The following is a 27,435-nucleotide window of genomic DNA, read 5'->3' as shown; positions in this document are numbered from 1 at the left end:
CCTTTTTCTTCGTGACTTTGTGCATTAAGTGTAGGGATTAACATGGAAGGGGAATGTTGGCCAAAGATGGATTAAAGTTGTCCCAGAATAGTAATTATGTCATGTACTGTAGACCTTAATCTGCAGGTTCTGCACAGACCAAATGTTGTAATTGGCCATACAAGTGTGGCTTATTATAAATGTGTGTGGACAATTGGACTTGATATATTACAACAATCAACACTTCTCTCCTTGTAAAGTGTTTCTCTGTACTGCTGTGGTTACTGCTGCCTCCACCAAGGAGGTACATTTACTCAAGTACTATAGTAACCATTTTAATGTGTTTTGTAGTTTGCAGTAGTACTTTCACATTTCTATACTTTTACTTCTACTCCACTACATCTCAAAGGCTAATATTATATTTTTACTCCACTACAATTATTAGAATCTGCATAATGAGTACCTTTACTTTTGATAGGCCTACTTTACATTATACTGTATTTGTACCAGACTTTTAAGTGTTTATACATTGCAGTATCACTATTTCCACCACTGATGTTTCCCCTGTCTGTCTGTCTGTCTCTCTGTGGCCAACATAATATGTTTGAGATAATAATAATTGGGCATCTGCTGGTCAATTACCATTACCATTGCCATAACATGTTCTCTTCACATCCATGCTCCCAAGAGAGAAGAAACAACATTGCTTTCGGTCACCCTGTGACCTTTCCTCTAGTGCCACCATCAGGCCAAACTTGAACATTAAACTTAGTAATGAATGATGAACATGTCTCTTCACCCCATACAGACACAGATTTGCTGTGCATGCATGCTCCCAAGAGGAGGAAGCTATTGATTTTGGTGACCCCATGGCCTTTAACTTTAACTACCTTAACTACTCCTACCTTTCTGCTTCATCCTCCAGGGGTCGTCTGTTCTTGGCCCTCAACCATTTTCGCTCTACACACCAAATAGAAAGTAGAAAACTGCTGATTTACAAGCTTACAACCCGTCACGTTGCAACACACTGTGAGCTCGAATTTTTGTCTAATTTCAACAGAGATGGTAGGGTTCATGTGGTTAAATGAGCCACCTGGGGAGATCTTTAGGCCTTGGTAGAGGTCTCTACTGTGACCCTGGAAGGCTGTGACCTACAAAAAGAAAATAGGGGAAAAAAGCACTGGGCATTCTTTGATCTGCTGGTCTAGTCCTGTGTAATGAAAGCAGGCAGAATGGATAAGGGACCAGGGGAAGGGATTAGATTCTGTTTTCTTAGTGGTTCTGACACAGCAGCCCAGTGTGCAGCCGTGACGCTTGTAGTTGAACAGACACCCAGTTGGGTCAGTTTGATAAAGTGGAAGTAAATTGAAAGAGCATCTGCAAAGCAGTGTCTCTGTCAGCATAGACAAAAGGTGAGGAGAGTATAGCTACAATATGCCATACCTGTGGTAAAGCAAAGGTCACCAATGAAATATTTACAAAAAAAATGTTACATTTATAGAAATCCAATGCTCAGATTGTACCATTTGTAATTTGTACCATTGTAATTTACCATTCTTATGTAAATTCTGTATCATTTGATCCAATGAGCAAACAGTTGATTGTTGGACTGATACCACCACAAACTATCAAATAATAATTAAATCAGTGAGTAAGTATCTGCCTAAAGTTTAGATAGATGATTGGTTTGATGATTGCTTAATTTAGTTACTTCTTAGCACATACCTCTGTTCAACCTATTCCTTGATCACTATTGTTTAGAATTCTAAACAGTAAGTGGTCATGCTAATCTGTGTGGTCAGTGGTAAATGGTTTAGGATTCGAAACAGTAGTCAAACAATCCACTTCCTGGCAATAATCATTAATCCAAATATTCCAGAACGGCCTGTTACAGTGCCACTAGGAGGCCGACTTTTGTAAAAATATATATTTATATATTCTATAAGATTCTGTCCAAAAATCCAGCAAATCGTTACACACTATCTCTATAGTCATGTGTTCAAGCCGGATCTGTCCGATATTTCATATTCCATCCTAATTGGCTAACATTGGCTTTCAAAGTTTGCATGATTGGCCCGTTTTGAACAAAAAGCCTCAAATCATCCAATTGCCATCCAAGGCATAAAAATAAATGTCACCCTTTTCACAGTGGCCTATTATAGCGCCACCAGGAGGCCACAACCTGGCCTGCCCTGGTGGAGACCTGTGCCCCGAGGGGCACTTTGTCTAGTTTTTATGGAATCTTTTTCATTTATTCATGTAATACTGAATGGTTGAATTGTTTACTTGATGAGAAGTTGTGATGTTTCTTGTTATCTTTTGAAATAATTATAAATAATTTTTAACCTTCAGCATTGTGTTGAGTCAATACAATCATCCAATACAATGTGAGGGTCATTTGTGTATGATGGCTTTATGTGTTTATTCTAATGTTGACAGGTTTGATTTGCTCATATGTTAATTATTGCATAATTGTGTTTAAACAAAAATGTATATTTATTGAGGAAACGTTTGCAAACAGCCCTGAGCAATGGCCATTTGTGTATGATGGCTTTATGTGTTTATTCTAATGTTGACAGGCTTAATTTGCTCATATGTTAATTATTGCATAATTGTGTTTAAACAAAAAAATATATTTATTGAGGAAACGTTTGCAAACAGCCCTGAGCAATGGTCAGTTTGACACTTAAAGGGATATTTCACTTAAAGAAAATTGGGTTACTTAATTGTTTAAAATGGTAAAAGAGAGAAGTCTGCAAGTCCATTAAGCTAGGGGACCACCTGGAACCCTCAAGGACCACTCGTGGTCCCCGGGCCACTGGTTGAAAACAACTGGTGTGTATATATAATTAATGTAATGTAATGTAATATAACATTATACATCATCTCATGAACAACTGAATTTATGTGATTGGTTGGTTAAATTTATGTCATATTTGGCGGACATTTGACCTAATTTCTCCTTTCAATGTCAATGGCAAATATGAGACGTGTGGGGACAAGAGTTAGGTAATTTGGTGGACATTTGACCTAATTTCTCCTTTCATTGTCAATGGCAATATATTGAGATGTGTGGGGACAAAAAGCTGTATATAGGTGGGGTAACGCCCCTCAAAAAAGGAAAAAGGAAATAAACAAGTAAACACATTCACCGCTGTTGACTTACATTTACGGCAAGTTTAATCCAACGGTTAAGCGCTGATGAAGTAAATTTACGTCATGTGGTGTCTGCAGTGGTTTATGATAAATAATGCTTGTATGCAATATATGAATTATATCATTAATTCTTTAATACCCGATGGATGTTTTGCATTTGTTTACAAACAATTCCATGATGGCCCTGTCTTCAAAATGTTAGATAAGTCCATAATCATTTTAACTTTGTCATACTATCATAGTTGACATTGTGTCGCCACATTCATACAGTCTCTGCCCCGGTCTGCTAGGCTAGATTGTTGGACAATGTTTTGGTTAAAGTGCCTGCTGTTGACAATTGACAATTTGACAATTTACAATTTAGGCATTTAGCAGATGCTCTTAATCCAGAGCAATTTACAGTAAGCGTTTAAGTTCTGCAGAAATTGGCCTCATGGTGGCGCAACAACTGGCAAATGTGGAAAATGCAGGGCAAAGGTTTTGTCTTGGCCTCTAAGGAGTGAGCATGCAAAGTTGTACACAGATCGGTGCAATTATTGGCCTGTTATAGTGCCACCATGAGTCCACTTTATTTTAAGTGGCATTTCTTCCTCTGCCTAGTGGTAATGTGTGTGCATAATAGGGCATTAACCAAACGTGATTATAGTCAATTAGTCGGCGGTAAAATATTATATTTTTTCCATCCAATCAAGCATTAAAACATCATGTTCTGAAACAGCCAGCGAGTGAAGGATTAACTGCAAAACAGAGCCGGTGAATGCAGGCCGAGTGGAATAGTAAGAGAGTGGCGACACGCTTTGATCTCAGCGCAAAGTGGGTACCTATGGGCTATAGTTCCAAACATTGGAACTACCCCATTGAGATAGAATGAGCACTTCCGCATTACATTGTTACAGTGGGAGTCAACGCTAGTGTCGCCACTCTCTTACTAGATTACGCTGAATGCCGCTCTGATTGGCTGAAATTAGCTCAGCTGTTTCAAGTCAAAGTCCACAACATAGAGTATTAAAAGGATAGAGACTGAACTGGCGCGAAGCTCCGCCCCCTCCGCTATTCATGTCAGTGGAAGTTGCTCAGTGGCAGCATTTGGACACCAAATTTTGGTGTCCAAATGCGGAAGTGCAGCTGGGCTTTAACATTGGGCGCTCGGTTGCACGGGGTTTCCTCGTCAAGAATACACGGGTCCGCCTGCAGTCCTTCCTCTTACCACTAGGGCCCAGCGCTTCAACATTGGAGTGCATAGCTGGCCCCTTGGTCCACAATGACACACAAAATACAGCCCAATAGCCAAATGGCATTGATCACGCCTCCAGGTCTTTCGTTTACTCAAGTTAGGGAATAAGACCTGGTACTTAAGACACGCAAAATACAGCCCCTTGTCTCCATGCCCACAAGAATGGAACACATTGATAAAGGTCCCCCCTGCTGCGTTTCCATGCGGATGACAGTGTGAAGGCAAACCGCAGCAAATTAAATATGCAAGAATGAAGAATCCCAACTTCGCCCATTCGCATCGAGTCTACCGAAGTATTAGGTGGGAATGTGACCTCAGTTTCAATACTATGCTCCAACAATGCCCCAATGTCAGCTAATGATGGAATACGTCATGTATTTATTTTATATATATATATATATTTTTTACTTCTGCTGGTTTGCTACTATATAGAATATATGGAACTATAACTAACTGAACTAAAACATGCAGCATTAACCACTTCGGCCCCATGCATAGGATATTGGACAATAGATAATCTGATCACAGCACATTGCAATGTGAATATTTTCCTACTTTTCTCAACTAAATTTTGAATATCTTGGTTTTATTTCTAACAGAGTATTTCTGCGTTGTGGTATGGGTACTTTTACAAAATGTATAGGCTACTGACTAACTACTGAGCACATTGATAGTAGGCTAGTAGCCTACTCTCCATCCATGTGCTTACTGCTTAGTATCGATTGGCGATTTCCCTCCTTTTCGTTCATAATGTTAATGTGAGAGGGACAAAAGACCCAGTGGAGACAGTTGACGCTGCTTCCATATATGGTCATGTCACTACAGTAACCCCGCAGCAGGTAACACCCCCTCCCTCCCTCTCCCCCCCCCCCCCCTCTCTCTCTCTCCTACCGTGTTTGACTACCGGTATTTGAAAATAGCAGATCTAGATATGCTATAATTTCGAAACATTTCAAAAAATGCAAGAATCTTTTTTTGTTCGCCAACATCAACATTGACAATGACAATAGGGGAAGCCAGCCAGACAGACAGACAGGCTGAAAGTGGTCATCGGTTAAGATCGTAACCATTACAATTTCCATTCATGAATGACAGGCCCCGCCCCCACCCACCTTCCCCACTCCCTGTGGGAACGGCGGTGGTTTGTTTATACACACACGGTGACGTCACGCATTCCCCGCCCCTCAAGCATACACACACCCGCGCGCACACACACACACACACACACACCCCGCCCCTCGGAAACTAGGAAGTACACACACACACACACACACACCCGGGCGGGAGAAGATATTTCACATTCACCACACCACAACGACGAGGAGACTCAGGAGAGAGAGACACAGTTTGATGCTGCTGCTGCCCATTCATCCATTCCAAACACAACAGCAGGTGACTATAAACCGTGTTTTATTACATTATGACATTGTGTAAAAAATACCGTTTTCCTTTTTAATAATAAAGACGATAAGATGTCGCGCTTCCTGCATGCCTTCCGCTTCCAGGGGACTCACCTTGTAATAACGGCTCTCTGCTAGACTAGACTGATGCAATACCGCCTCGTGCTGTCATTACTACTGTACACACTATGTTTTACAGTACTATAGTGTAGGCTACAACATACACAATCTGGCTCTCACGTTGGTATTTTAAGTCATTTTTTATCAATAATTGTTATTGGAATTGGTAAGACTCTTATCAGACCGATTCTTTTTTAGCGGATGATACCTTTCTTCGCTGGAGATGTTGATTGTAAATGTAAAGGCTACTTTATTAACAGTTTGTCCTCCCAAAAAACACATCATTCATACAAAAGGAAGGATGCTAAAAAGGAATGACAAACCCAACAAGAAATCTTTAGTTATACGGCTTATTTCATTTGTTGTTTCCATTGGGGTCCAAGGCAATAAGTGTATATATTCATTCAATTCATCGGAAAAGCCTGTGCCAAATAGAGTCGTAGACCCGTTTAAAACCCGCGCCGGTTAGAACCAGATCAGTTATTTTTGGTTCAGTTCGTGCCGTGGTGATGCTGTGTGTGTGGTCTGGTCGACCTCGTCCATTCATTGTTTTGGTTCTTGTAGCCCACCCGGCAGCTAGTAGCAAAGCAACAACCAACCCATGCTACCATGTTAGATGGATAGACTACTCTACTGTATATTGTTTCAGCCAAGCCACGCGAGAACCGTGTTGTTGGTTGTTGGCGGCCGAATCACGCGAGATTACACCGAGTCGGGGCCACGTATTTCCACCACACACACACACAGACTATCCACTCTAAGCTGCGATGTCGCTGGCCGAAAAATAGCCGACCTGCTCGCTCGGTCGCGACGCGCGGTGAGCTTGTAGTTATTTTCGGCGAGTGACTCCCTTATTAGCAAAATAAGGAGGCAAGGGGCGCGCGTGTGCGTGTAGTTGCATCATCTTCAGACAAGTGTACCTGTATGTATGTGTGTGCAGACAGACTGTAACATGATGATCACAGAGATGTGAGTGACCATGACCAAGCGAACCACCTGTATTAAAGGTCGTTGATGACTTGTGTTGTCACTTGATCCTCCAGTCCCGAGTCTCCGGCCGTGTCGTATGTGCGTGTCCTTGTTTGGGTGACATTAAACGTGAGACGACGGGCTGTCCCAGGTTACTGCCCTGATCCGGTTGCTCTATAATGGCATTCATTCTGTCTTCTGACTGAGTGACTTCCTCCAACAATGTGCAAAGGCTGCACAAGCTGCTTGTCCAGTCGTCGGTGTGATGCCTGCTGTGTGTTTTAATGAACGAATATGATGATGTACTAGTATCACACATCTCTGTATAGTACTTTAGACATGCATTGACCATGTGTCCTTTCTGTTGTGGCAGAAATACATTGACATGTCGACCAGTATAGCACTGGGTGAAAAAGTAAATGTCAAAAGTATATCACACAGGTCACGTGTGGTGTGAGATAATAAATGGTGAAGCATTTACAGAAGACTACATCATCGATGACTTTTGACATTTACTTTTCACCCAAGTTGCTGCTGCTGGTTCAACATTTCAGGGTATTTCTGCCACAACAGAAAGGACATTATGAGCCGGTGAAAGTACAACATTTTTGAGGACCGTGATACATTATTTCTTGTGAGTGCTGTATTTGAGCTGATGGGGGGGGGGGGGGGGGGCACGGTCCTCCCCACCACCAGTCTCCTAGCACAGCGCACTGCACACACAGCATCTTGTGCTCGGAACAGGGCAGTGAGTGAGCAGAAATGCTTACGGCGTGGCACCCTGTGAAATGGATGTGGGGCGATTATGTGCTTTATAACACACTCATAGCAGGGAGGGTGATGATCATTGTTGTTAAGTAAGGAGAAAACTGATCCGGCAAAGGTGACAAATGTGTGTTTTGGTGAAAGGCATTTTTGAAAACGCTATCTCAATATACTTATTTGTCCGGAGTCCCCCAGGGGTCGATACTAGGCCCCCTCCTCCCCCCCCCCCCCCCTCTATGGCAAATCTTTTCGTTGCAGAAATAGAACATCTACAAGCTCGTGGTTCATTTACTAGCCTGGATATTTAGGTATCACTCCTGGACCTGGTATACGGCCTCTGGCCCTCTGCTGCCACAGTATCCTTGTTCTGGTCTGTAGAGGAGTCGAGAGGGTGCTGCTACATTCACTGCTCACTATGTGATGATGAGACTATGTAGTCTAGTGATGGTATCGGGCGGCCAATCCGGCCATGGCAGACAAAAGAAAGTTCATGGTGTGCTGCCCGTAGCCCGCCGCATTCCATTTCCCTGCGACAAGAGGTTGTTGGTGGTGATGGCGCCCGTCCCGGTCGGTTTACTTAGAAGGTCGTCCAGTTCAGTCACAGCGGTCAGTCTGTCCACACGCACTCAGCACGCATGCATGCACAACGCTCTGCTCAGTCCCACAAAATACACACCGACCATGCGTGTGCGTGCCGTGCACACGGATATAGAGTCTGTCCTTTTTTAAGGTGGGGGGGGGGGGGGGGGCAGCGTTCCATAACTTCAAACAGCCATTGTCTCTTTGACACATTCTGAAATTGTTAAGTTGCACTTTTGAACACACATCAGGGTTAGGTGAGTTCACGTTCACCCCATTCACTAGTGTTTCTTAGCACGCAAGTTTGAATTAATTATTGATATATTATATATATATTATTATTTATATATTATATTATATTATATTATATATTATATTCTTTGTGCATTTTTTAATGCACCTCAGTAAACTTCACAAGCCTTGGACACAGTGACTGTATTGACGTACATGACCTTGACCTCAGTAAATAAAGTTAGAACAGTCATCTGTCTCAATAGAAATGTTTTCTACTGCCTTGTTGATGGTTTCCTAGAAGTCTCTTTATCAGCTAATGGTTCCAAAACAATAGCTTTTCCTTTAATTAGAAAGACAAGCCATTCAAAATGAAAATGGTGTCGTATTTGATGATGCAACAGCAGCCGATGTTGCAGTACTATGCCATCATCAATATGATGCAAGAATCTCCAAAACACAGACGGATACAGGTACAGGGAGTTGTGGAATTTTAGATAGATTGAGGGAATATATTGTTATATTTTTTGTGGAGGCCAGCAACATTGAATGTTTGATATGTTAGATGAATTACAAATTTATATACAATATTCTTTATAATTTGTGAGTTGTTTCAAATTTTCTGTTGATCAGTCCAAAATGGACAGTGATTTAAATCCATGTACGTACATGTTTAACCTTGTGCCCATCCCAGTGACCCTTGCATTTACTGTTCACAAAAGTGTTGGGTTCAGCCTATGCAATGGCCCATCCCATTCAGTCTAGTATGTGTCCCACTTAACTATACTTAACACGATACTGGACCTACAATAGTATCGTCATTCAGAACGTTGTCTGTGGGTGACCCCGTCAGAAATGGCAAGCATGGGAAACTGTCTGCATTCTCTATGGATTTTGAAATCTTCAAAAGTGCACTATAATAGTTTTGACACTGGGAACCTGACCTGTTCTACAGTCTGGACTAACTCTTTAAGGTGAGGTTATGTAAGTGAATAGGTGAGACTCTTATATAAGGATCTGTTGTTTGGTGTGTTAATGCTTGGACTAATTGGTGGTGACTAAAGTTGTCTTGTTACAGCAGGCGTTGCTTATCAGGTGGTTGATGGCAAGATACTGTAGACATGAGATATTAAACTATTCCACTTTCGCATAGATAAGTAGTACAAACCATGTTGTTTTTGACAGAAAGAACCCAAACAAAGCTGCATGTTGCTAAGACAGATGGGGCAAGTGGCTGTAATGAGTTTAGCAGGTTTGCTAGTCCTGCTAATCCTCTTAGAGGTTGGTACAGCAGCCCGCCACCAAGTAACAAGTACCCGTTGGAACCAAATCTTACAAAAGCGACATTAGCATGTCTATCGGTCTATTGTGCCAAGCACTTTGGTCATAGTACCTTTGTAATAGCCCTGAAGGGAGGTAGCTGGCTAGGTGTGGCTGTTTGCTCCCTTGGAGTCCCACAGAAGATGTGTTTGAATGCCATGATCATTGCCTTGCTTAAAATACACAGAAGATGTGTTTGAATGCACTCACTGCCTTACTTAAGTCAATACAATTTTGTGAGTTGTCAGTTGTCAAGTGGAGACAATTGGTCTGAGTCTAAAGAATTGTAGATTTTGCCTTCTACTGTCCACACTGCTGTCATGTGTGTGTGCCTGGGCACTGGGCAGGGTTGTAGGTGGGTGTCTGGCTGAGTTTGCACTTGGTACATTCCCGTGCCAGAGAATAGACTTCATTCTGCAGCCACACCGTCTTTGCAACTTGGTGCAAAATCTGCCCTAGTTCACACACGCATATACACACAGAGCCAGCCAGGCACCCTCGTGAAGACCACAAGGAAAGGATTAGCCTAGTAACAGGCCGAGGTGTTGGAACTAGAATGGCCTTTCAGTTACGCTAGCAGTGGATCTGGCATCGTTATAATGAGACCACCCTAAAGACTAAAGTGAGTCTTTTCTGTGCCTGATGGCCAAGGTTGGCTGACGTTGTATGAGCCAATCCAAATTATACGTTGCATGGGAAGAAGTGGTGCATCACAACTTTGAATGGGGATAAGTGGTTTCACATAATGTGAACTATAACCTTCCGCCCAAGGTACAGCTTGGCTAGTTTTTTCCCTACGGAATTAATTTTGATATCGGTGCCCCCATTTCCCCAGGTTTGGTTTAAGCACCCATGTCCCATTTACTGTCGGGATATCCAATGCAGGGCCAACCCCCTGGGCAGATCAGAGTTGGCTGGGCACGGCAGTGTGGTAGTGAATGTTTATTGATATAACATTTACACCCTCAGATCGCAGTTCCTGGTAATGGGAGTGGTAAACACCGTCGGAATGTCGTTGCCGTACCAGTTTCCCACCGCTATTCAAAAAGGCCCCCGTCCGACGCTTATTGTTGCAGTTGTTGGTTTTCTTTCTTTTGTTGCCGTCGTTACTTTTTCCTGATTGTTTGATGCGGTTTGTTTTTCTACCTAACACATAACCGTACAAGGCAGGATATTCTTCTTTTGATGTTGTATGAGGAGAAGCCCCTTTGATAGCGTGGGTTATGTTGTTTTAACAGTATTAATAGTACAATTCACTTACACAGAGTCTTTGGTGAGAATTTGTGTCATTGTGCTCTGTGGGTTAAGAAAGAGAATGGGCAGCAGCACAACAAAAATAGCGAAGTAAGTTCATAAGATACATTTGGTTAATTTGTTTAATATAAATGTATGTAGAGTACTTGGGCAAAACATTCCAAATCATATTATTTTATTTAATATTTATTCTGTATTTTCTGTGACTTGTGCATATGGTTGAATTGTCTTGTACGGCCTGTCCAGTGCTGTAGAGTGACCAAAGAGGCCTGAAATGACAACCTGGCTCCTCAGAAAGCCATGCTGAGGCTCAGGTGTCAATAGGCGGACGTGACATTTCCCTCTGGGACCAACAGTGGGATCAACTGGTCAAAAGCCAGTTTGCATCACATGCTCCAACACAAGAACGTGTATTGTGGGCTGATACAGCAGCAAACAAGTGAAATATTATATAGAAGAATGAACGGCACCACTGACTGCGCCCACAACGCATTTCTGCATAATCATAACCACGTCCTTGCAACTCTGAGATCCATTGCGGACTAAATTATATGCATTTCCCAGCACATCCACTGCCATTGCATTTTAGGTTACTACTGCAATGTGATGGGCCACGTGACAAGCCGGTCAAACATTTTACTATTGTGTTAAATGTACAAACCTAGTGTAGTATTTACTGATAAGATCAGCATGCCAGCATGACACGTAATGTTGAACAGGTATTGCATCTTTGCATGTCCGTAAACCATTGACCTTTATGTTTCATGAGGCAGTGCGTGGCATATTAGGTTACGTGGATGTACAGTGAGCAAAACAAAGCAGAAAGGGGTTATCATAAGTAGATAACCCTGCGGCCGGTCTTGTTGGTTGTTTGTTGGAGATTGACGTCAGGTGTATGCGAGTGACCGTCCTGGAGTATAACCCACCTGCACAGATTAACGATAACACCACATGTCTCCTCGTCTCACCGTCCTCCCTCAGAGTGGCCTTGGCCCAACTTGTGTGTCTGTCTGTGTGTGTGTGTGTGTGTGTGTGACTGTGTGTGTGTGTGTGTGTGTGTGTGTGTGTGTGTGTGTGTGTGTGTGTGTGAGCACGTGCGCACCTTAGTGCATTGTAATAAATATTATTGTTCTGAATGGTCCCACAGTTACCAAGCATATCAACGCTGATTGTAACGGTTTGTGGCTGCTGTCCTTGATGTCAGAGCAGCGTGTTCTTTCAGCGAGTTTTGTTGTGAAAATGCAATTGGTTTGCTAAATAAATTCCTGGTTGGTTTAAGATAATGGACCCAACACAACCCTGCTACCTGTCACAGTGAGGTGGTCACAAATTACAATACACATTGAACTTCATAAACTGCTCATGTTAAAGCATAATGGGTGCAATACAAAGATCAATACTTGCTAATTGCGTACATATTCATGACATTGAATTATGAAATAAATAAATAAAGTGTAAATAAAGTGCTTTACAATCAAAGAAAAAAATGGATCAGCTAACATTCAGGTAACTTTCAGGTTTCGTAACATGTGCTAGAGTAAAATGTGAACCCGTGTTATTGCTGCAACATATTGCACTAATGCTGTGCATGCATCATCAGCATGCAAAAGCTTCTGTCAAATTATTGCCGTAACCTGATTATTACCAATAATCGGGATATTGGTGCACAGAAATGGTTATATGAACCAGCATGTCCAGTACACTGAACAGCTTTCATTGATGGCGCCCGAAGCTCGCTAGATTGTTGTCTTTTCATATGCCCCATTTTCCGGTCACTTGATAACTGACCCCTTTTCAGGTTCTTCTGTCCATCTTATCAATACACGGGCTATCGCCATTCTGTCTTTGTTGACTTGACTCATTTGACTGGCCTCTCTCGCCTCACGACTTTCCCATGCTTCTCCCTATCGGTGTCTGTTTGCTGAAATAATAGAGCACACGCAGCGGAACGCCCAGCTCACCGCACGGGTGTGTCGGAGCACCATGCTAGGTGTTGCCCCTCGTGTTTCTCTAGAGGCGCTTTGTCGTGTCCGCTTATAGATTTTAATGTTTGATCTTGAAACCCAGTAGGGGCATCGCTGTCAGGTAGCTCTTTTGTTTCCAAGAAGGCCTCTGCATCTCTGATCACATGGATCTCTATTGGGTTGACAAAGAGATGGGAGAGTTCCACGAAGTTGTATAAGCAGGGGGTGCGTGAGTGAGCAATGTGTCTTCATTTTATCCCCCTTTCCTGCTGCTAGGCTGGCTGGCGAGCCGAGCACCTGCTGCTAGGTTGCTCGAGGATAGATGCATTCCAAGAATGGATTCTCTGGTATTAACCTGCCCTCATTGGAAACAGATGTGAGAAGCATGCAGCCTGTGGCAATCCCAGGAATTAAAGATGGCAGTGCTATTATAGTGCTCGCTGTGTGTTTTAGACTAGGCTAGAGGGCGCAAAAGCGTCTAACTTGATTTCGAGTAGTGGGGGTCTGATTGTGTTAATGTGGTTAAACCGACTGGATAGCTCCATGTTCTCTCAAACTAACGTAGCTTCTCCTGTTTTGTTTCGTCCTCCCAGGTCCTCTGTTTCTGCCAGCTATTGTGAGTCTGAGTGAGCCTGCCGCTCCCTGTGTCTGCTGTCTTGTCTCTACTCTCCAGTGCCCGCTGCTGCACAAAAAAAGAAAACACACACAACATCCCTGGAGGACTGCAAGTCACGATTGACTAGTGTCAGTCGTCTGCCTGCTCACATTTTATTTGAAATACAAACCTTTCACCTCGGGCGGGGTTTTTTGAGCAGCGTTGGTTAAACGCTCAACGAAAAGGGACACGCCGGATACCAAATACCCACGTTCTCTCCAACACACATAACGGTAGGCCTGTCACAATTATTACATAAACGTCTAATCACAATTATTTGAGATAATCACAATAGTTTTGTCATAATCGTCACGTTTGCAGGTTGAAAAAATGTCAGACATTTATTGCCGCTATTTATTTTACCATTTTTTTATGTATAAAATAACCAGTAAGACGCCCTGAGGGTGAGAAGTGACTTTACTCGCCCTTTAGAGAGCTTCTTAATACGGCACAGTTCGGAAGCAGGAGTTAATCTGGTGTCAGTGAGGTCAGATGTAGAGTTGCTGGCCGGCTCCATATATGCAGATCTAGTATTTCAAACCATGTATAGCTATCCAGGGTTTGATACGGTCAGTGTCGTGATCTTCATTTATGGAGATCCAGGTGATGATAGTCAGCTCCACATATGGAGATCATATGGAGATCCATGTGTTGTACCAACTTGGTTCAAAACTTCATTTGCAAGTGTGACTTGCGTCGCTGCAACCACACTGGTTATCATGAGACACATGAGTCACAATATGGCCATATATGGGCTTAATATTGATGACACCAGGGATCTCCATATACAGTATGGGCATAACAGGGATTGTATTAGGGCATCGTCTGGGAATGCCCATATATGGACTTTGTTTCTTTTTTCCGTTTTTTTTAATTGACATTTTCAGGCCTGAATCAACAGAGCTCTTAATACGGCACAGTTGAGAAGCACGAGTTAAACTATTAATCTGATGTCAGTGAGGTCAGACAACCATATATAGAGTGTGTCATGAGGTGTGATGTGGCGTTACGTGTCACTACCATATATGGAGGCGTGATATGTCAGTAATGTCTTTGTATATTTCAGTTATCTACCCTGTGCATTGTTTTATTACGAGGCAAATGTTCCAATGGTCAATGCAAGAGAAATAAAAACACAATTAAGTCGTTAATCGAAAATAGTTTGTCATCTTAAATGTTGTGCTCATGACAGCCCTCTAGGTAACATGGCTGCCAAACTGGCCACCCTGGGCAAGGTGCTGCTGCGTCGGCGGGCGCTCGACTGCTCCTGCGAGGAGACGCGGTTCGCCCGCTGCCTCACCACCCTGGACCTCATCGCCCTGGGCGTGGGCTCCACGCTGGGCGCCGGCGTCTACGTGCTGGCCGGAGAGGTGGCGCGCGAGAAGGCGGGGCCCGCCATCGTCCTCTGCTTCCTCATCGCCGCACTGTCCTCCATGCTGGCGGGGCTGTGCTACGCCGAGTTCGGCGCCCGCGTGCCCAAGACGGGCTCGGCGTACCTCTACAGCTACGTGACGGTCGGAGAGATCTGGGCGTTCATCACGGGCTGGAATCTGATCCTGTCGTATGTGATTGGTGAGTTGGATGGATTGAGCGTTACTTGGTAGCGGAGTGAGCACGCACGCGACCTCTGAATCCTTTTAGAAGCATAAAGCATGCTTAGTTTTCCTAGCCTCGCATAGCCAGCCTTCATCTGCCTTTGCACTTCATATTGACCCAGGCAGATTACGTCTCAGTTGTGGGAGGACTTCACGGATGAAATGGGGACGAGTCAACCAGTTTTGTCTGGAACCAGGCTATAACCAACCAGTGCCCAGTACTGGTTGGTTATAGCACTGAGATGGACAAGACTAATACGCAATGATATTAGTATCGCTACACGAGGCTATAGTTTTCCCCCCTTTGTGTGCACCTTGTTTTAAACATGTATTTGTCTCTCCCCCACTTAAGGCACGGCCAGCGTGGCGAGAGCATGGAGCTCCACCTTCGACAACCTGGTGGAGCAAAAGATCTCCGGCTTCTTCCGAGCCGCCATGGAGATGAAGGTTCCTGGGAACGTCCTCGCAGAGTATCCTGACCTCTTCGCCCTCTTACTGGTGCTGCTGCTCACTGGTGAGTTGGCATGGCTAGAAACTACCTTTTTTCACCCACAAATCAATGGACAGAAAAATAATGTAATAGGATTTTAATCAAAGAAATGTAAATGATGCGTAGCCTGCGAGCTGGTTCAGGCACATACTCGAGAGGTTTGTACACGCATGTGCAGCGCTATGTGGGCGATGCAGTGTATACGACATGTCAAGCAGCTGGTGGTCTACTTCAGCTCACTTGATACATTGCACTTCCTCGTGCTGTCTGTCAGGCTGTCACTGATGTATGTGCTTTGTTTGCTTTCACCACCACCGCCCCAGCACCACCAGTAGACTCTGTTCCCCCCTGAGGGGCTTTCTATACATCTTCCTGCTCATAAATGGTCTGCTCATGCTAATGTGCTGAGCAGGGAGTAATGTATAGCAGTCAGAGCCTGGACAGCAAGATCAAATAGAATATTCACACTTGTATTTATACATTTTATAAATACATGTTCTCAAGCTATTATTGGTATGAATCTACTCATTACCTACTGTATCTGACTGAATCAGTTTAGTGATGTTAACATTTCTAGTTTGCCATTTTGCAGATAAAGGAAAAGTAATGTTTTAGGCTGGTTGGTAAACATATTTAGCTATGCTCTAGTCTAGAAGATACTGACGTGTTGTGAGCTTATACATCTGCTATTCTTATGAAAACGGGTGAAATGGGACATTCTACATAATGGGCGGGTACTTTAAGTACATTATGATGCCAATACTTTTGTACCATGTGATATTAAGTAAAAGATGACTGGGTGTTGGTTTATGTGTATTTATGTAAGAACGAGCATCATGAAATATGGCTCTCTCGTTGTTCTTCTCCTCCCAGGCCTGCTGGCGTTTGGTGTGAGTGAGTCTGCGCTGGTCAACAAAGTGTTCACGGGCATCAACCTGGTGGTTCTGGGCTTTGTCATCATCTCTGGCTTCGTCAAGGGGGACGCGGCCAACTGGAACCTCACAGATGAGGACTTTTCTACCTTCATCAACTCCACCAACAACACTGTCATGACGTCAGTACCTGGCTGATACCTGTCCACTTGTACAGCTTTTAACATTCCTGTTCCGTTATCAATATTGACACACAAACTCGTATGGTAACACTCTGAATCTCGCTCCCCCCCCCAGGGTCAAAGACAACTTTGGTGAAGGCGGATTCGCTCCATTCGGACTGAAAGGCATTCTGTCTGGCGCTGCCACCTGCTTCTACGCCTTTGTGGGCTTCGACTGCATTGCCACAACAAGTGAGTGGCTTTAGTAGAGGAACAAATCCCCAAAAGGCTTTCGTTTTCGCTTTCAGGTTCACATCTCTGTAATTAATGAGCATAATGTCACCACATTTGGAGTGGATGTTTTTGCATGCTATTGAATCAAAGATTTCGGCGACAACTGATTATTAAAGTCATTAACACGAGGTGCTTGCATGCCATCCACCTCGCCAAGAGACACACATCAAGTGTGATGACACCAACATCATTGTGTTGCTCTTTTGTATTGTGCACGTTGCAGAAAGGCAGGGCATTCAAAGGTGCCAGGTTACAGGAGGTACTTCATAAGAAGTGACAACAAAGCTGCTCTTTCTGCTTTTGTTTGCAATTACATAAGGTGATTTTAGAGATGCGGAAGAAACCAAAACGATCTGAAATGACTTGCCGGTTGGATGAGTGATCCATTAGAGGGGATCACCGGGATAGTGCTACATGCCATCCGCTTTGCCAAGAGAGACACACCACTTATCACGTGTGATGCCACTGGCGTCACTGCGTTGCGCTTTTGTATTATTCCAGGCTCAGCTTACGTCGTAATTTGCACAGGTCATACTGTAAAGGCAACAAGAGGCTTGTGCCAATCGACACATCCTGCGAAAATAGAAAAGACAAGTTCACAAGCCTCCAGAAGCACTTGGTGAAAATGAAAGGTCTAAGTCACTTTTGGTTTGACAACACGTCTTGAGGAGTCATTGCTTGTATCCACAAGACCACAAGAATGAGAAACGTGTTGAGTGTACCATTCTGGATGAGTAGAGGTATGCATGCAATGCAGCCTTCTCAACGGCCCCAACCGGAGGTTGTTTTAGGCAGCATGTGCTGAACATCTGTTTGGTGCCACAGCTATCACAATATTACACTATAGTATATACATTAAATGTATAATGTTAACAACTTGCATCTCCCCAAGGGGTCCATGTGGAACTACTAGATCTGCTATTTTGCAGAATGTTCAGATTATTAATTTAGATATAAAAGCTCATAGTGCGTCACACTATGAACTCAAATCTTTGCTTCTGGGGGTCCAAAATATTTTGAGAAGGGTGTCCACGGCCAAATACAGTTTGAGAACCACTGAAAACTCCAAATACATATAAAGTTTGAGAACCACTGAAAGTTTCTAGATAACTGTTTTATAGAAGACATTTGTAGAATTCTGGCCTCATGTGTCAGGGACCTTAGCTCCTCTACATTCACATTGACCCGGTTTCCTCCTCTCCTCAGGCGAAGAGGCCAAGAACCCCATGCGTGACATCCCCATAGGCATCGTGGCGTCCCTGCTCATCTGCTTCTTTGCCTACTTTGGCGTGTCGGCGGCCCTCACCCTCATGATGCCGTACTACCAGCTGAACACCCAGAGCCCGCTGCCAGAGGCCTTCAGCTACGTGGGCTGGGGTCCGGCTAGATACATAGTGGCCGTGGGCTCCCTCTGCGCCCTCTCTACCAGGTAAGACCATCAGGGGTGCAATGGTTAATCCAACGGGTCGATTTAAGCAATTCAAAAAACATCACTGATTTAAATAAAATACTCGACCGAGTAGATTTTTTGTTGGTATGAAAACAAAATGAAGATGATCCATAGTTGCAGCCCTAAAGACAATGTTATACCATTATATGGCATGACCCGTCTTGTTGGTAGATTCACTGCTATTGGTTTCCGGTCTTCATGACTTGGAGTGGGTTTCAGAAGCACAGCTACAATCATTTGTAGTTGGCATTTGGCAAGTTATGTTTTTAACCCATTGCTTGCTGTCATAGGAAGTCGGACAAGATTAACCACATTCCTTACAGAGTGAATGAAACTAGAAGGGCAATCTGGGAAGTTTCAGGTTTACAAACGGAAATAATTAGTTGAGGAATGCAAAACTATAGTAATTATAATTATGAGGCTATCCACTTGTATGTATGTATGGAACTCAGTCTGCAAATTAGTCCAGTTGGTTTCTTTTGCTGATAAAACCAAACTTGTTGAGAATGCTAACACACTGTTATAGACTTGCTTTTATTACTTGATTAGTCTGTGTTTTGTGTTCTGTTTCTCGTACAAGAGGCATGCATTCCTGACACAGGTGAAGTCAGGAATGCATGCCCCACCCGTCTATGCAATACCTACAAGTCTAGTTGTACCTGTCAGAATACACGTTCTACCTGTTGTCAGAGTACCCACTGCCCTGTGCAATGCCCTAACTTCTGATAAGGGATAGTTGTGTGAAGTGTGTAACATGTATTATTATTATTATGAATTATTATAATTGACGTATCTGCCGTTCTCCAGCCTGCTGGGCTCCATGTTTCCCATGCCCAGGGTGATCTACGCCATGGCAGAGGACGGGCTGCTGTTCCGGGTTCTGTCCAAGATGAACGAGCGCACCAAGACACCTCTTATCGCTACTATTGCCTCTGGTATTGTGGCTGGTACGTTGACTTTGATTGCCTTTTTTATGATTTATTTATTTTTGTGTGTGACTGTGGGTTTTTCAGTTGCCCAAACCTTTCAAACTGAGAGCTGGTCGGGTCATTGCTTATCACAGCTGTCATGCTTGTTTTTCTTCCTTTGGCTGTCTTGAAGGCCAGCTCTCATTTCTAACACCGCCTGTCAGTCCATAATTTGTCTTCATGTCGGCTCTCTTTTTGTTTTTCTCGTTCGTCATGGTCTGAACACAGATTACTACTCGGCTAATTATCTGGCTGGCTGGCTGACAGGCAACGTCTGTTTGATCAATAACACCCCACTCTCCTCTCCTAGCATTTAAAAAGGTTTACTTTGGGATATTGCCGGCCTTGTTCAGCAGGAAGTTTCATTCAGCATTATACAACAGGTAGTTTTGAGGAAGCAAACTGATTGGTTGAAATAGCCATCTACCCGACCCGTGCTTAAACGAGCATGATGGAACACCTAATCAAAACATAACAATCAGCTATGCTGAGTCTCGCAGAGCATAACTAGCCATAACATGGCTAGGCTAGCAGTTTGCATGGGACATTTGCGGTTGTATTGGTTAAATCTGACAATGACATTGAGTTGACATGTTTTTTGTTTAAGGGTAACTGTTGTATAAACGCAATATTTCACGAGAGGGTGTGCTTTCCCTAGCTTATGGCGCTGCTTGCGGAACATAGGATAATGTGCTAATTTATTACTATAGTATAAATGCACCGTTTACTAAGAAAGAAGAAGAAAAAAGTTATTGTGTGCTAAGCTTGTGGTTTCCCCTTTCCAGCCCTGATGGCCTTCCTGTTTGACCTGGCTGCTCTTGTGGACCTCATGTCCATTGGGACTCTGTTGGCCTACTCCCTGGTGGCTATCTGTGTGCTCATCCTCAGGTAGGCTGTCTATGTCTATACAAAACACAAACATTAAGCTTTCTTAAAGAAAAGAAAAAAATCCGTTCCAACATACAGTAGACAAGCGAGATGTTCGGTTCAATTTGGATTGTTCCATTTGGTTGAACCGACACATGCACGGTAGTGCGTTCATTCCTGACTGACAACATTTCCATCCCCCCCCATGCAGGTACCAGCCAGGCAGCATCAATTCATCCAGCCAGACGGAGAAGCTGGTGGAGCTGGTGGGAGGGGAGAAGGTGGCGGTGAGCAGCGGAGGGGACAGCGGTGACGAGTACGGCGTGGAGCCGGAGGACCGGCCGCTCCACGAGAGCTTCACCGTCAAGCTGCTGTTCTGCCCCAGCGGGGACACGCCCACAAAGACCTCCGGCAACATCGTCTACGTCACCACGGCCTTTATCTGTAAGTACAGCAACAACACAGCCCTAGCCATTTACAATGTAGGCATTTAGCAGACTTAAGTCTTAATGCAGAGTGACTTACAGTAAGCAAGAACAACACATGGCAATTCATCAAATACATAGAAAATTGTCATCAAGGATCATAAGCAAGCTAAAGAACATAACATCCGTCTAACAGTAGATTCATGCGTTCTCTACCAGAGAAGAGGTCTCTCCCAGTGTTTATTTCGACAGCAATTTATTTTAGTTTTTTGGCATTTTGTGAGCTTTTAGATCTGCTATTTTCAGAGCACAACACCTGCACGCAACCAAGTTCTACTGGATCTCTTCACCACTAGTCCCTCCCTGACATTTTAGTCTAGTTATTTGTTGACGAAATTGTCAATATATGTAGTTTGAGTCATCTAAGTTTTTATTTACCGAAAATCAACACAGACGACATCAGCACTGGACTCTGCTCTGGACTCTGAATGAATCACTTCATCGTGACGTAGACATACGCTGGTATGTTTGCGCGGCTGCGAGCGACATTGCTCTATGAAGGTAACTGATCTACTGATGTCTCTTGTCCACTGCAGCGGTGCTGATCACCATCCTGTGCGTGGTGCTGGCCCAGAAACTCCCGGAGCTGCTGGCGGCCGACCCGGCCGTGTTGACCGCGTGTGTGATCCTGGCTCTGATGTGTGCCGTCTGTGTGGTCGTCATCTGGAGGCAGCCTCAGAGCAAGGAGGCTCTCACCTTCAAGGTATGTCCTTTTTTTTTAACGCATTTAGGCCTGACCTCGAAATCTTTTTCCCTTTTTCATGATTTTTCAAAAATAGCAGACCTACAAGCTTGTAGCGCACCACTCAGTGGCTTGTTATGTGAGCTTGTAGATCTGCAATTTTTCATTAACTAAAGTATAACATAATGCTTATTGCTTAGTAAAACACCAAAAGGGGTTCCCGTACAGAATGGGTTGAACCTGAGCGTCCCTATTATAGGCTTGTAATAGTAGCTGGAGATCTACAGGATACCATCTCCAGTTTTGAGCTTATAGATTGGCTATTTTTTGCCAAAAGATTTGGTGTTGACTAGAGCGAAGAAAGATGGGGTGCGCACGCTTTTCCGACACATCGAAGATCCGAAGCGGGGGGACATGCGATGCGAAAAAGCGATGGTCCGACATGCGCTGCTCCCGTGCTTGCGGTTAGGGTTAGGTTAGGATTGAGGTTTCGGATCAATAGTATGTCGGAACTAAAGCCTGCACCCAGAAAGATGGGGATTTGGGGACCAAGTGTAGGCTCCTGGCAAACCCCGGTCAATGAAGTATAAAGGATTAAAGTGGATAAGAGAAGGGTACCTTTGGGGGGGATCGGCTCTCATTTTCATCCAAAGCACTCGTCATGACTCGTCACACATTGAGCAATGCAAACTTGTCACCTTTCAACGGAATTCTCTGATCACCTACATTACGTACATGGTTCGCACAGCGATGTGAGCCTATATAAAAAGTGAGTGTATGGCGTATGCATAAAGCAGTATGAAGTCATTCCTGGACTACAGTGTGACATCATGACATCAGCGATGCCCTTCCTGTGCCTGCTCAAAATGAAAGATTGATGTGTTTTTGGGAGTTGTCAACAAACAAAAGTGGGTCCTATGGTTTACTTTCAGAATGAAAGTAAATGACTCAGATGATTGCCGGGGGAAAAGGGCAGCTGGAGTTGGTCATGGCTGAAATCGGAGGTTGAAATTGAGGTTAAAGATCACGAGCACACCTCATCTGTCTGAAACTATTACTTTTCAGAGTTCAAATCCAAAATGGAAGCAAGAGCAGATCTGCAAACTCAAAACGCATCGCATTGCAGAGTTGCTATTTGTGTGATTGACAATGTGATGACATTGAAGTAGGGCTTTAATTTATGGGGGGAAAAGGTGAAAATATGAAGATTTAAGGTTTTTGCCCGACAGAGACAATATGTTTCCTCTATCTGTGACTAAAATATGACTCAAACTAAATGTAATTAAAAATCAACAATTCTCCTCTGTGCAGGTGCCGCTGCTGCCCTGGCTGCCTCTGTTCAGCGTGTTCGTCAACATCTACCTCATGATGCAGCTGGACATGGGCACGTGGTGCCGCTTCTCCGTGTGGATGGCCATCGGTATGTCCTCGTAACTAACCTCCGACAGGGAGCAAATGGGCTCTATGCTCACAGCTCACATAATGACTCTTAATACTTCCGGACCCCTTCTCCACTTCCTTACCGATGATACTAATTAAGGCTCTGTTCCATTTAGTGTACACGGTGGTTCTCAAACTTTTTAATTTCTGGTGTAGCTAGCAGAGTGTTTCCAGTGAGACAACAAAATCAGCACCCTGACTCCCAGTTGACCAGAATGGAATTAGTATCATCGGTTACACCTGTGAACGAAGTGCATGTGTGCATAGAGCCCATTATAGATTTCATTTGACAGCCCCTTACATGACACCCACACACATATTAATATGCACAATTTGACAAAAAAAACATATTTATATACTAGAATAACAGGGATAATAGGGAATTTAATGCATGTACACAGTATGTACATTAACAGTACTGCATGCAAGTTACAGTGTATATACAGTAGGTACAATCACTAAGTAATTTATAAGTATATAAAGTGCATACATATAAAGTACATACAAATACTACCTTCTTTTTTCTAGCCAGTGAATCCTCATTTGAAGCTGTTTCACAGTGACTGTTGGTTTCATACGGGATGACAATAGACTATGTTCTCTAGCTGCGGACAACAAGAAGGGCATTTTTTAATGGAACTCCTCGTTTGTTTGGTCTCCTCCTCGCGTCTTTCTCCCTCCAGGCTTTGCTATCTACTTCTGCTACGGTATCAAGAACAGCAGCGAGTCGGCCAGCTCGCCCGGGCGCAAGTACGAGCCCGCTCTGCAGAGCAAGAGCCCCATCTACCGGGGAGCCCCCAACGACAGCGACATGGAAGGCGACACCAGCCCCTGATGGACCACCCAACTAACTGCCGGACCCAATGCCCCTTAACCGCTTAAAGTTGAAAAGGGAGAAGAGAAGGAAAAAAAAGACCACACCACACATCTTACCTCTGACCTGGAGGCTGGCTGACGTCAACACACAAACTCATTGCGGTAAATTTGGTTGATTAGAAACCAATGAGCCTCATCGTGGGTCTCTGTCTGTGTTGAGCCTTAAACCCATCCTCTCCCCCTGAGTTATACTTGGTTGCGTGCGGGTGTCGTGCACCAAGTATAAACCAGGCCTTTTAGAGTCTGGAGATAGATAAACTGCCTGTAATGAACCCTTTTTGCCCAGAAGTGACTAACAACAAGTACTGTGATACTTGTGAAGAATTTCCCCACCGGCATTAACAAAAAAATGTATCGTCTTCGCCTCCTGATTAAGTAGTTACCGCAACGTGGCTCAGCGTGTGCGTGCGCAAATGTGTTTGCGTGCGCAACTTTCGTGGCCACTAGCAGTAGACTAGTGTTTACTAAACCTGTTGACTTGAGCCCGGTAGACTGCATCAACCAGCTAGCCTTTCGACTTATCCAAATGTCCAACGTGTGGCGCTGCCGGCGCCGAACAAACGTTGAACATGGATATACTCATGAAATGTGTTACCATGTCACCTGGGCCAGCTCATTGATCCTGGGTCACAGTTAGCTCCATATGGAACCTGCTCTCAGACCTTTTATCTTCTGGCATGAAAATGTAACTGACGGTTGAAACAAGCGTTTACATTGGTGGAGCTCGGAGCTACATAGCAGAGGGAGAGGTTCCATATGGGGCTAGGTCACAGTGTACCTGTCTGTCTGTCTGTCTGTCTGTCTGCTGTATGTGTATACAGGGTAGCATCGTGGCTGTGAGGTTTACAATCGCTGGTCAGAGCCCCAGTGCACTTAGGTCAACAGCACATGGTAGGAGCGTATTGATGTGTGTGTGTGTGTGTGTGTGTGTGTGTACTGTGTAGCGTATGTCCAAGCCTGAAGTAGAAGCTTTGTAGGACGGTGTGTTTTTCCTTAATGCCCAACACCCGCAACACAACCTCATATCATGCAGTATATTTACAGCTGAGCTGCAGAAAAGAAATGGATACTGTAGTAGCATCTACCGTCTAATCGACTAAATGACTACCGTGTGTCAGTTACATCAATGATATCTATGTTGTTCTTGTGGACAGGTGGGGTTACAGCTGAGTGAAATAATATTTCCAAGTGCCAGCATTTGTTTGAAACTTCATGGAGTACCAGACCTAGTGTACAGTATACTTTACTGAACCTTCATGGAGTACCAGACTAGTGTACAGTATACTTTATATAATGTAATGAGTGAATCATGAAGGTCAGGGTAATTACCCTGAGTCATCATCTGGCACTTCAAGTCGTTTGAAACAATCTTTTTGTTGGCCAATACTATTTGACCGAGCTCTGGTTTGGATGCAGGTTTTATCCAACCAATATTCATTGAGGTCAGTTATGGATGTTACAAAAGCATCCAATGTGGTCAGCAAGCATGGCTACGAGTTTGACTTATCTGTACATACTTGAGTCTGTCTGCTGCGAAAGCTTTTTACCCGGCATGGAAGGACGCGCCACGATCTCTGTGCAGACTCACCGAAGCCGCCTGATGGAGGCGTAGTTTCTTTTTTTTAAATGTCCGACCGTGTCACCTGTAACCCTCTTGACGGCTCACGAGAACGTCTCGGGTTCCATACAAATCGGCTAAAGTTAAATTCTCTCTCCACGTCTGCCTGTTCATCTTTTAGAGAATGTTGTACTGAGTTATGGTCAGGAAGCTGTAAGAAACGGAGTACGGTTTCAGTGGGGGTCAGTTATTTCTAACTGGCAACTATCAGGTTCCGATTCTCCACACGTGTCTTTGGCCTGGGATCTCTGGAGTCGCTTTCTTTACACAGGCCCGTCTGTCACTTCATCACCACTAGTATATATCTTTAAACTTTATATACATATATTTTATTTTGTTCCTTGTGGAAAAACTCTCTGGGTTTTTTCTCAAAGGTACGGTTTATGTTTAGTTTCCATTGAAACTTGGTCTGTTGTTGAGTTGTCGTCACGTTTTGTTTCATCATTTCATTGACTCAATTATTCTGTTCATTAGAACCTATTATATTTAGGTGTTTTTTGAAGTAGAAAAACATCTTTCTGCCTTTTCGTATAATTCTCTATTAACACTCTTTTAGATGTACTTTCTTTGTGTTTTTAAGTGTTACATGTACAGTTTTTAAGTAGCTAAATGATTTTGTTCCTATATATCTACAGTATATGTATATTGTTTTCTTATTTCAAATCTTTTTTTATCACCAATTGTTTGACCCTGTCGGGTTATATTGATCCCTGCTCAAACAAATCAATGTGTTTTGGAAAACGACAGTTTTCCATAACATGCAATGACCGCTTAAAGATGGTCTTTAAATTATGTAAATTTTTTCCACTTTCCTTTTTGTTTTTGTTCTCTTTTGTTTTATAGGGAAGAGAGGGGTGATACTAGTACAGTACTTTACTGTAGTTTGTACATTATTTCTGTATAACTATCATGGTATAATTATTTAAATTATACAGATGAATTCAAAGTATCACTGAAGGGAGTTTCTTCTTTTTGTCATTTTTCTCTCTTTTTTTGCCTTTCAATGCTCTAACACAAATCTCTAATCTTTTCAGGGGAATCTTTTCCCTTGCTTGTAGATTACACAGTCTTTTTGCAGTTGCTACCGTATACTTTTGCCTATTGTTCAGAGTGAAACTGTAGGCTAGCAACTTGAATGTGGAGATGGGAGGTACTGGCCGGGTAGGTTTAGAATGATCCAGCCAGTATTTGTAACGGATGTCAATCACACAACATCTCAAAAGACAAAAATAAAAAAGAACACAGCATCTCTGGGGCTGGTGAAACAGAGGATATGGGTTAAGACATGTTTAAAATCATTACTAATACTGTTTTCATGGGCATGGGTTAGTCCAACACAGGTATAACCTATGGGAGTTCTGCCAGGTTATACTGTACTGTACATGTTCCATTGTTTATACAGACTGTATTAATCTATAACGAGTATTTGGAAGGGAATGAGAGATGTGACCAACATCCCGCCCCTTGTGCCTTTTTAAACAAGTCGACTCATCTTGCAACTCTCTCACTACGCTGTCTCATTAACGCAAACAATATATTTTTGTCTCTTATGAGTTTTATATCCTGTAAATATGGCTGTCGTGTAAAATGAGCTGTATTTTCAATGTCCTTTTTTAATTAAATGATTCATGCTTATTACAAATTGGATGCCTGCGTGTGTGTGGTGTACTAGACCTTCCGCTTTGACTTTCTCAGTATGAACCAATACTGTAATGCAAGTAGTTTTAAGTATTCTATCATGACTCCCTCCCTGACAGTACAGTAGAGGGACCGGCACACAGCCCATGTGGATCCCACAGGCAAGCCCACTTGGATCCCACATCTGTCCCATATGGGAAAAAGGTGGGTCCCACCTCAGGCTCAGGTAGAACCCACTGAAAGCCCACATGGGCAAGCCCAGTTAGGACCCACTAGGGTCCCACATAAAATTGCCACGGTGGGGCCCACCTAGGACCCAGGTAGAACCCACTTAAAGCCCACACGGGCTAGCCCAGTTAGGATATAACATTGC

The 27,435-nt window shown here is 43.6% G+C and overlaps 1 protein-coding gene across 1 annotated transcript; it reads left to right on the top strand.

Annotated features, from left to right (window-relative positions):
• Positions 1-5,638: 5,638 nt before the first annotated feature.
• On the top strand, positions 5,639-27,066 carry LOC308327273 (cationic amino acid transporter 3-like). The gene is made up of 13 exons (XM_080780564.1): positions 5,639-5,761; positions 13,565-13,859; positions 14,819-15,198; positions 15,574-15,735; positions 16,585-16,765; positions 16,881-16,996; positions 18,245-18,467; positions 19,296-19,435; positions 20,242-20,344; positions 20,535-20,767; positions 21,345-21,511; positions 22,802-22,910; positions 23,614-27,066. Exons 3-13 carry the CDS (start codon positions 14,832-14,834, stop codon positions 23,763-23,765), a joined length of 1,953 nt encoding a protein of 650 aa, XP_080636690.1. The 5' UTR covers positions 5,639-5,761; positions 13,565-13,859; positions 14,819-14,831; the 3' UTR covers positions 23,766-27,066.
• The last annotated feature ends 369 nt before the right edge of the window (positions 27,067-27,435 follow it).

The sequence above is a fragment of the Protomyctophum bolini genome (genome assembly GCF_963924005.1).
Source record: "Protomyctophum bolini genome assembly, chromosome: 13".
Taxonomy (NCBI): domain Eukaryota; kingdom Metazoa; phylum Chordata; class Actinopteri; order Myctophiformes; family Myctophidae; genus Protomyctophum; species Protomyctophum bolini.
This window is presented reverse-complemented; position numbering and strand designations above follow the sequence as displayed.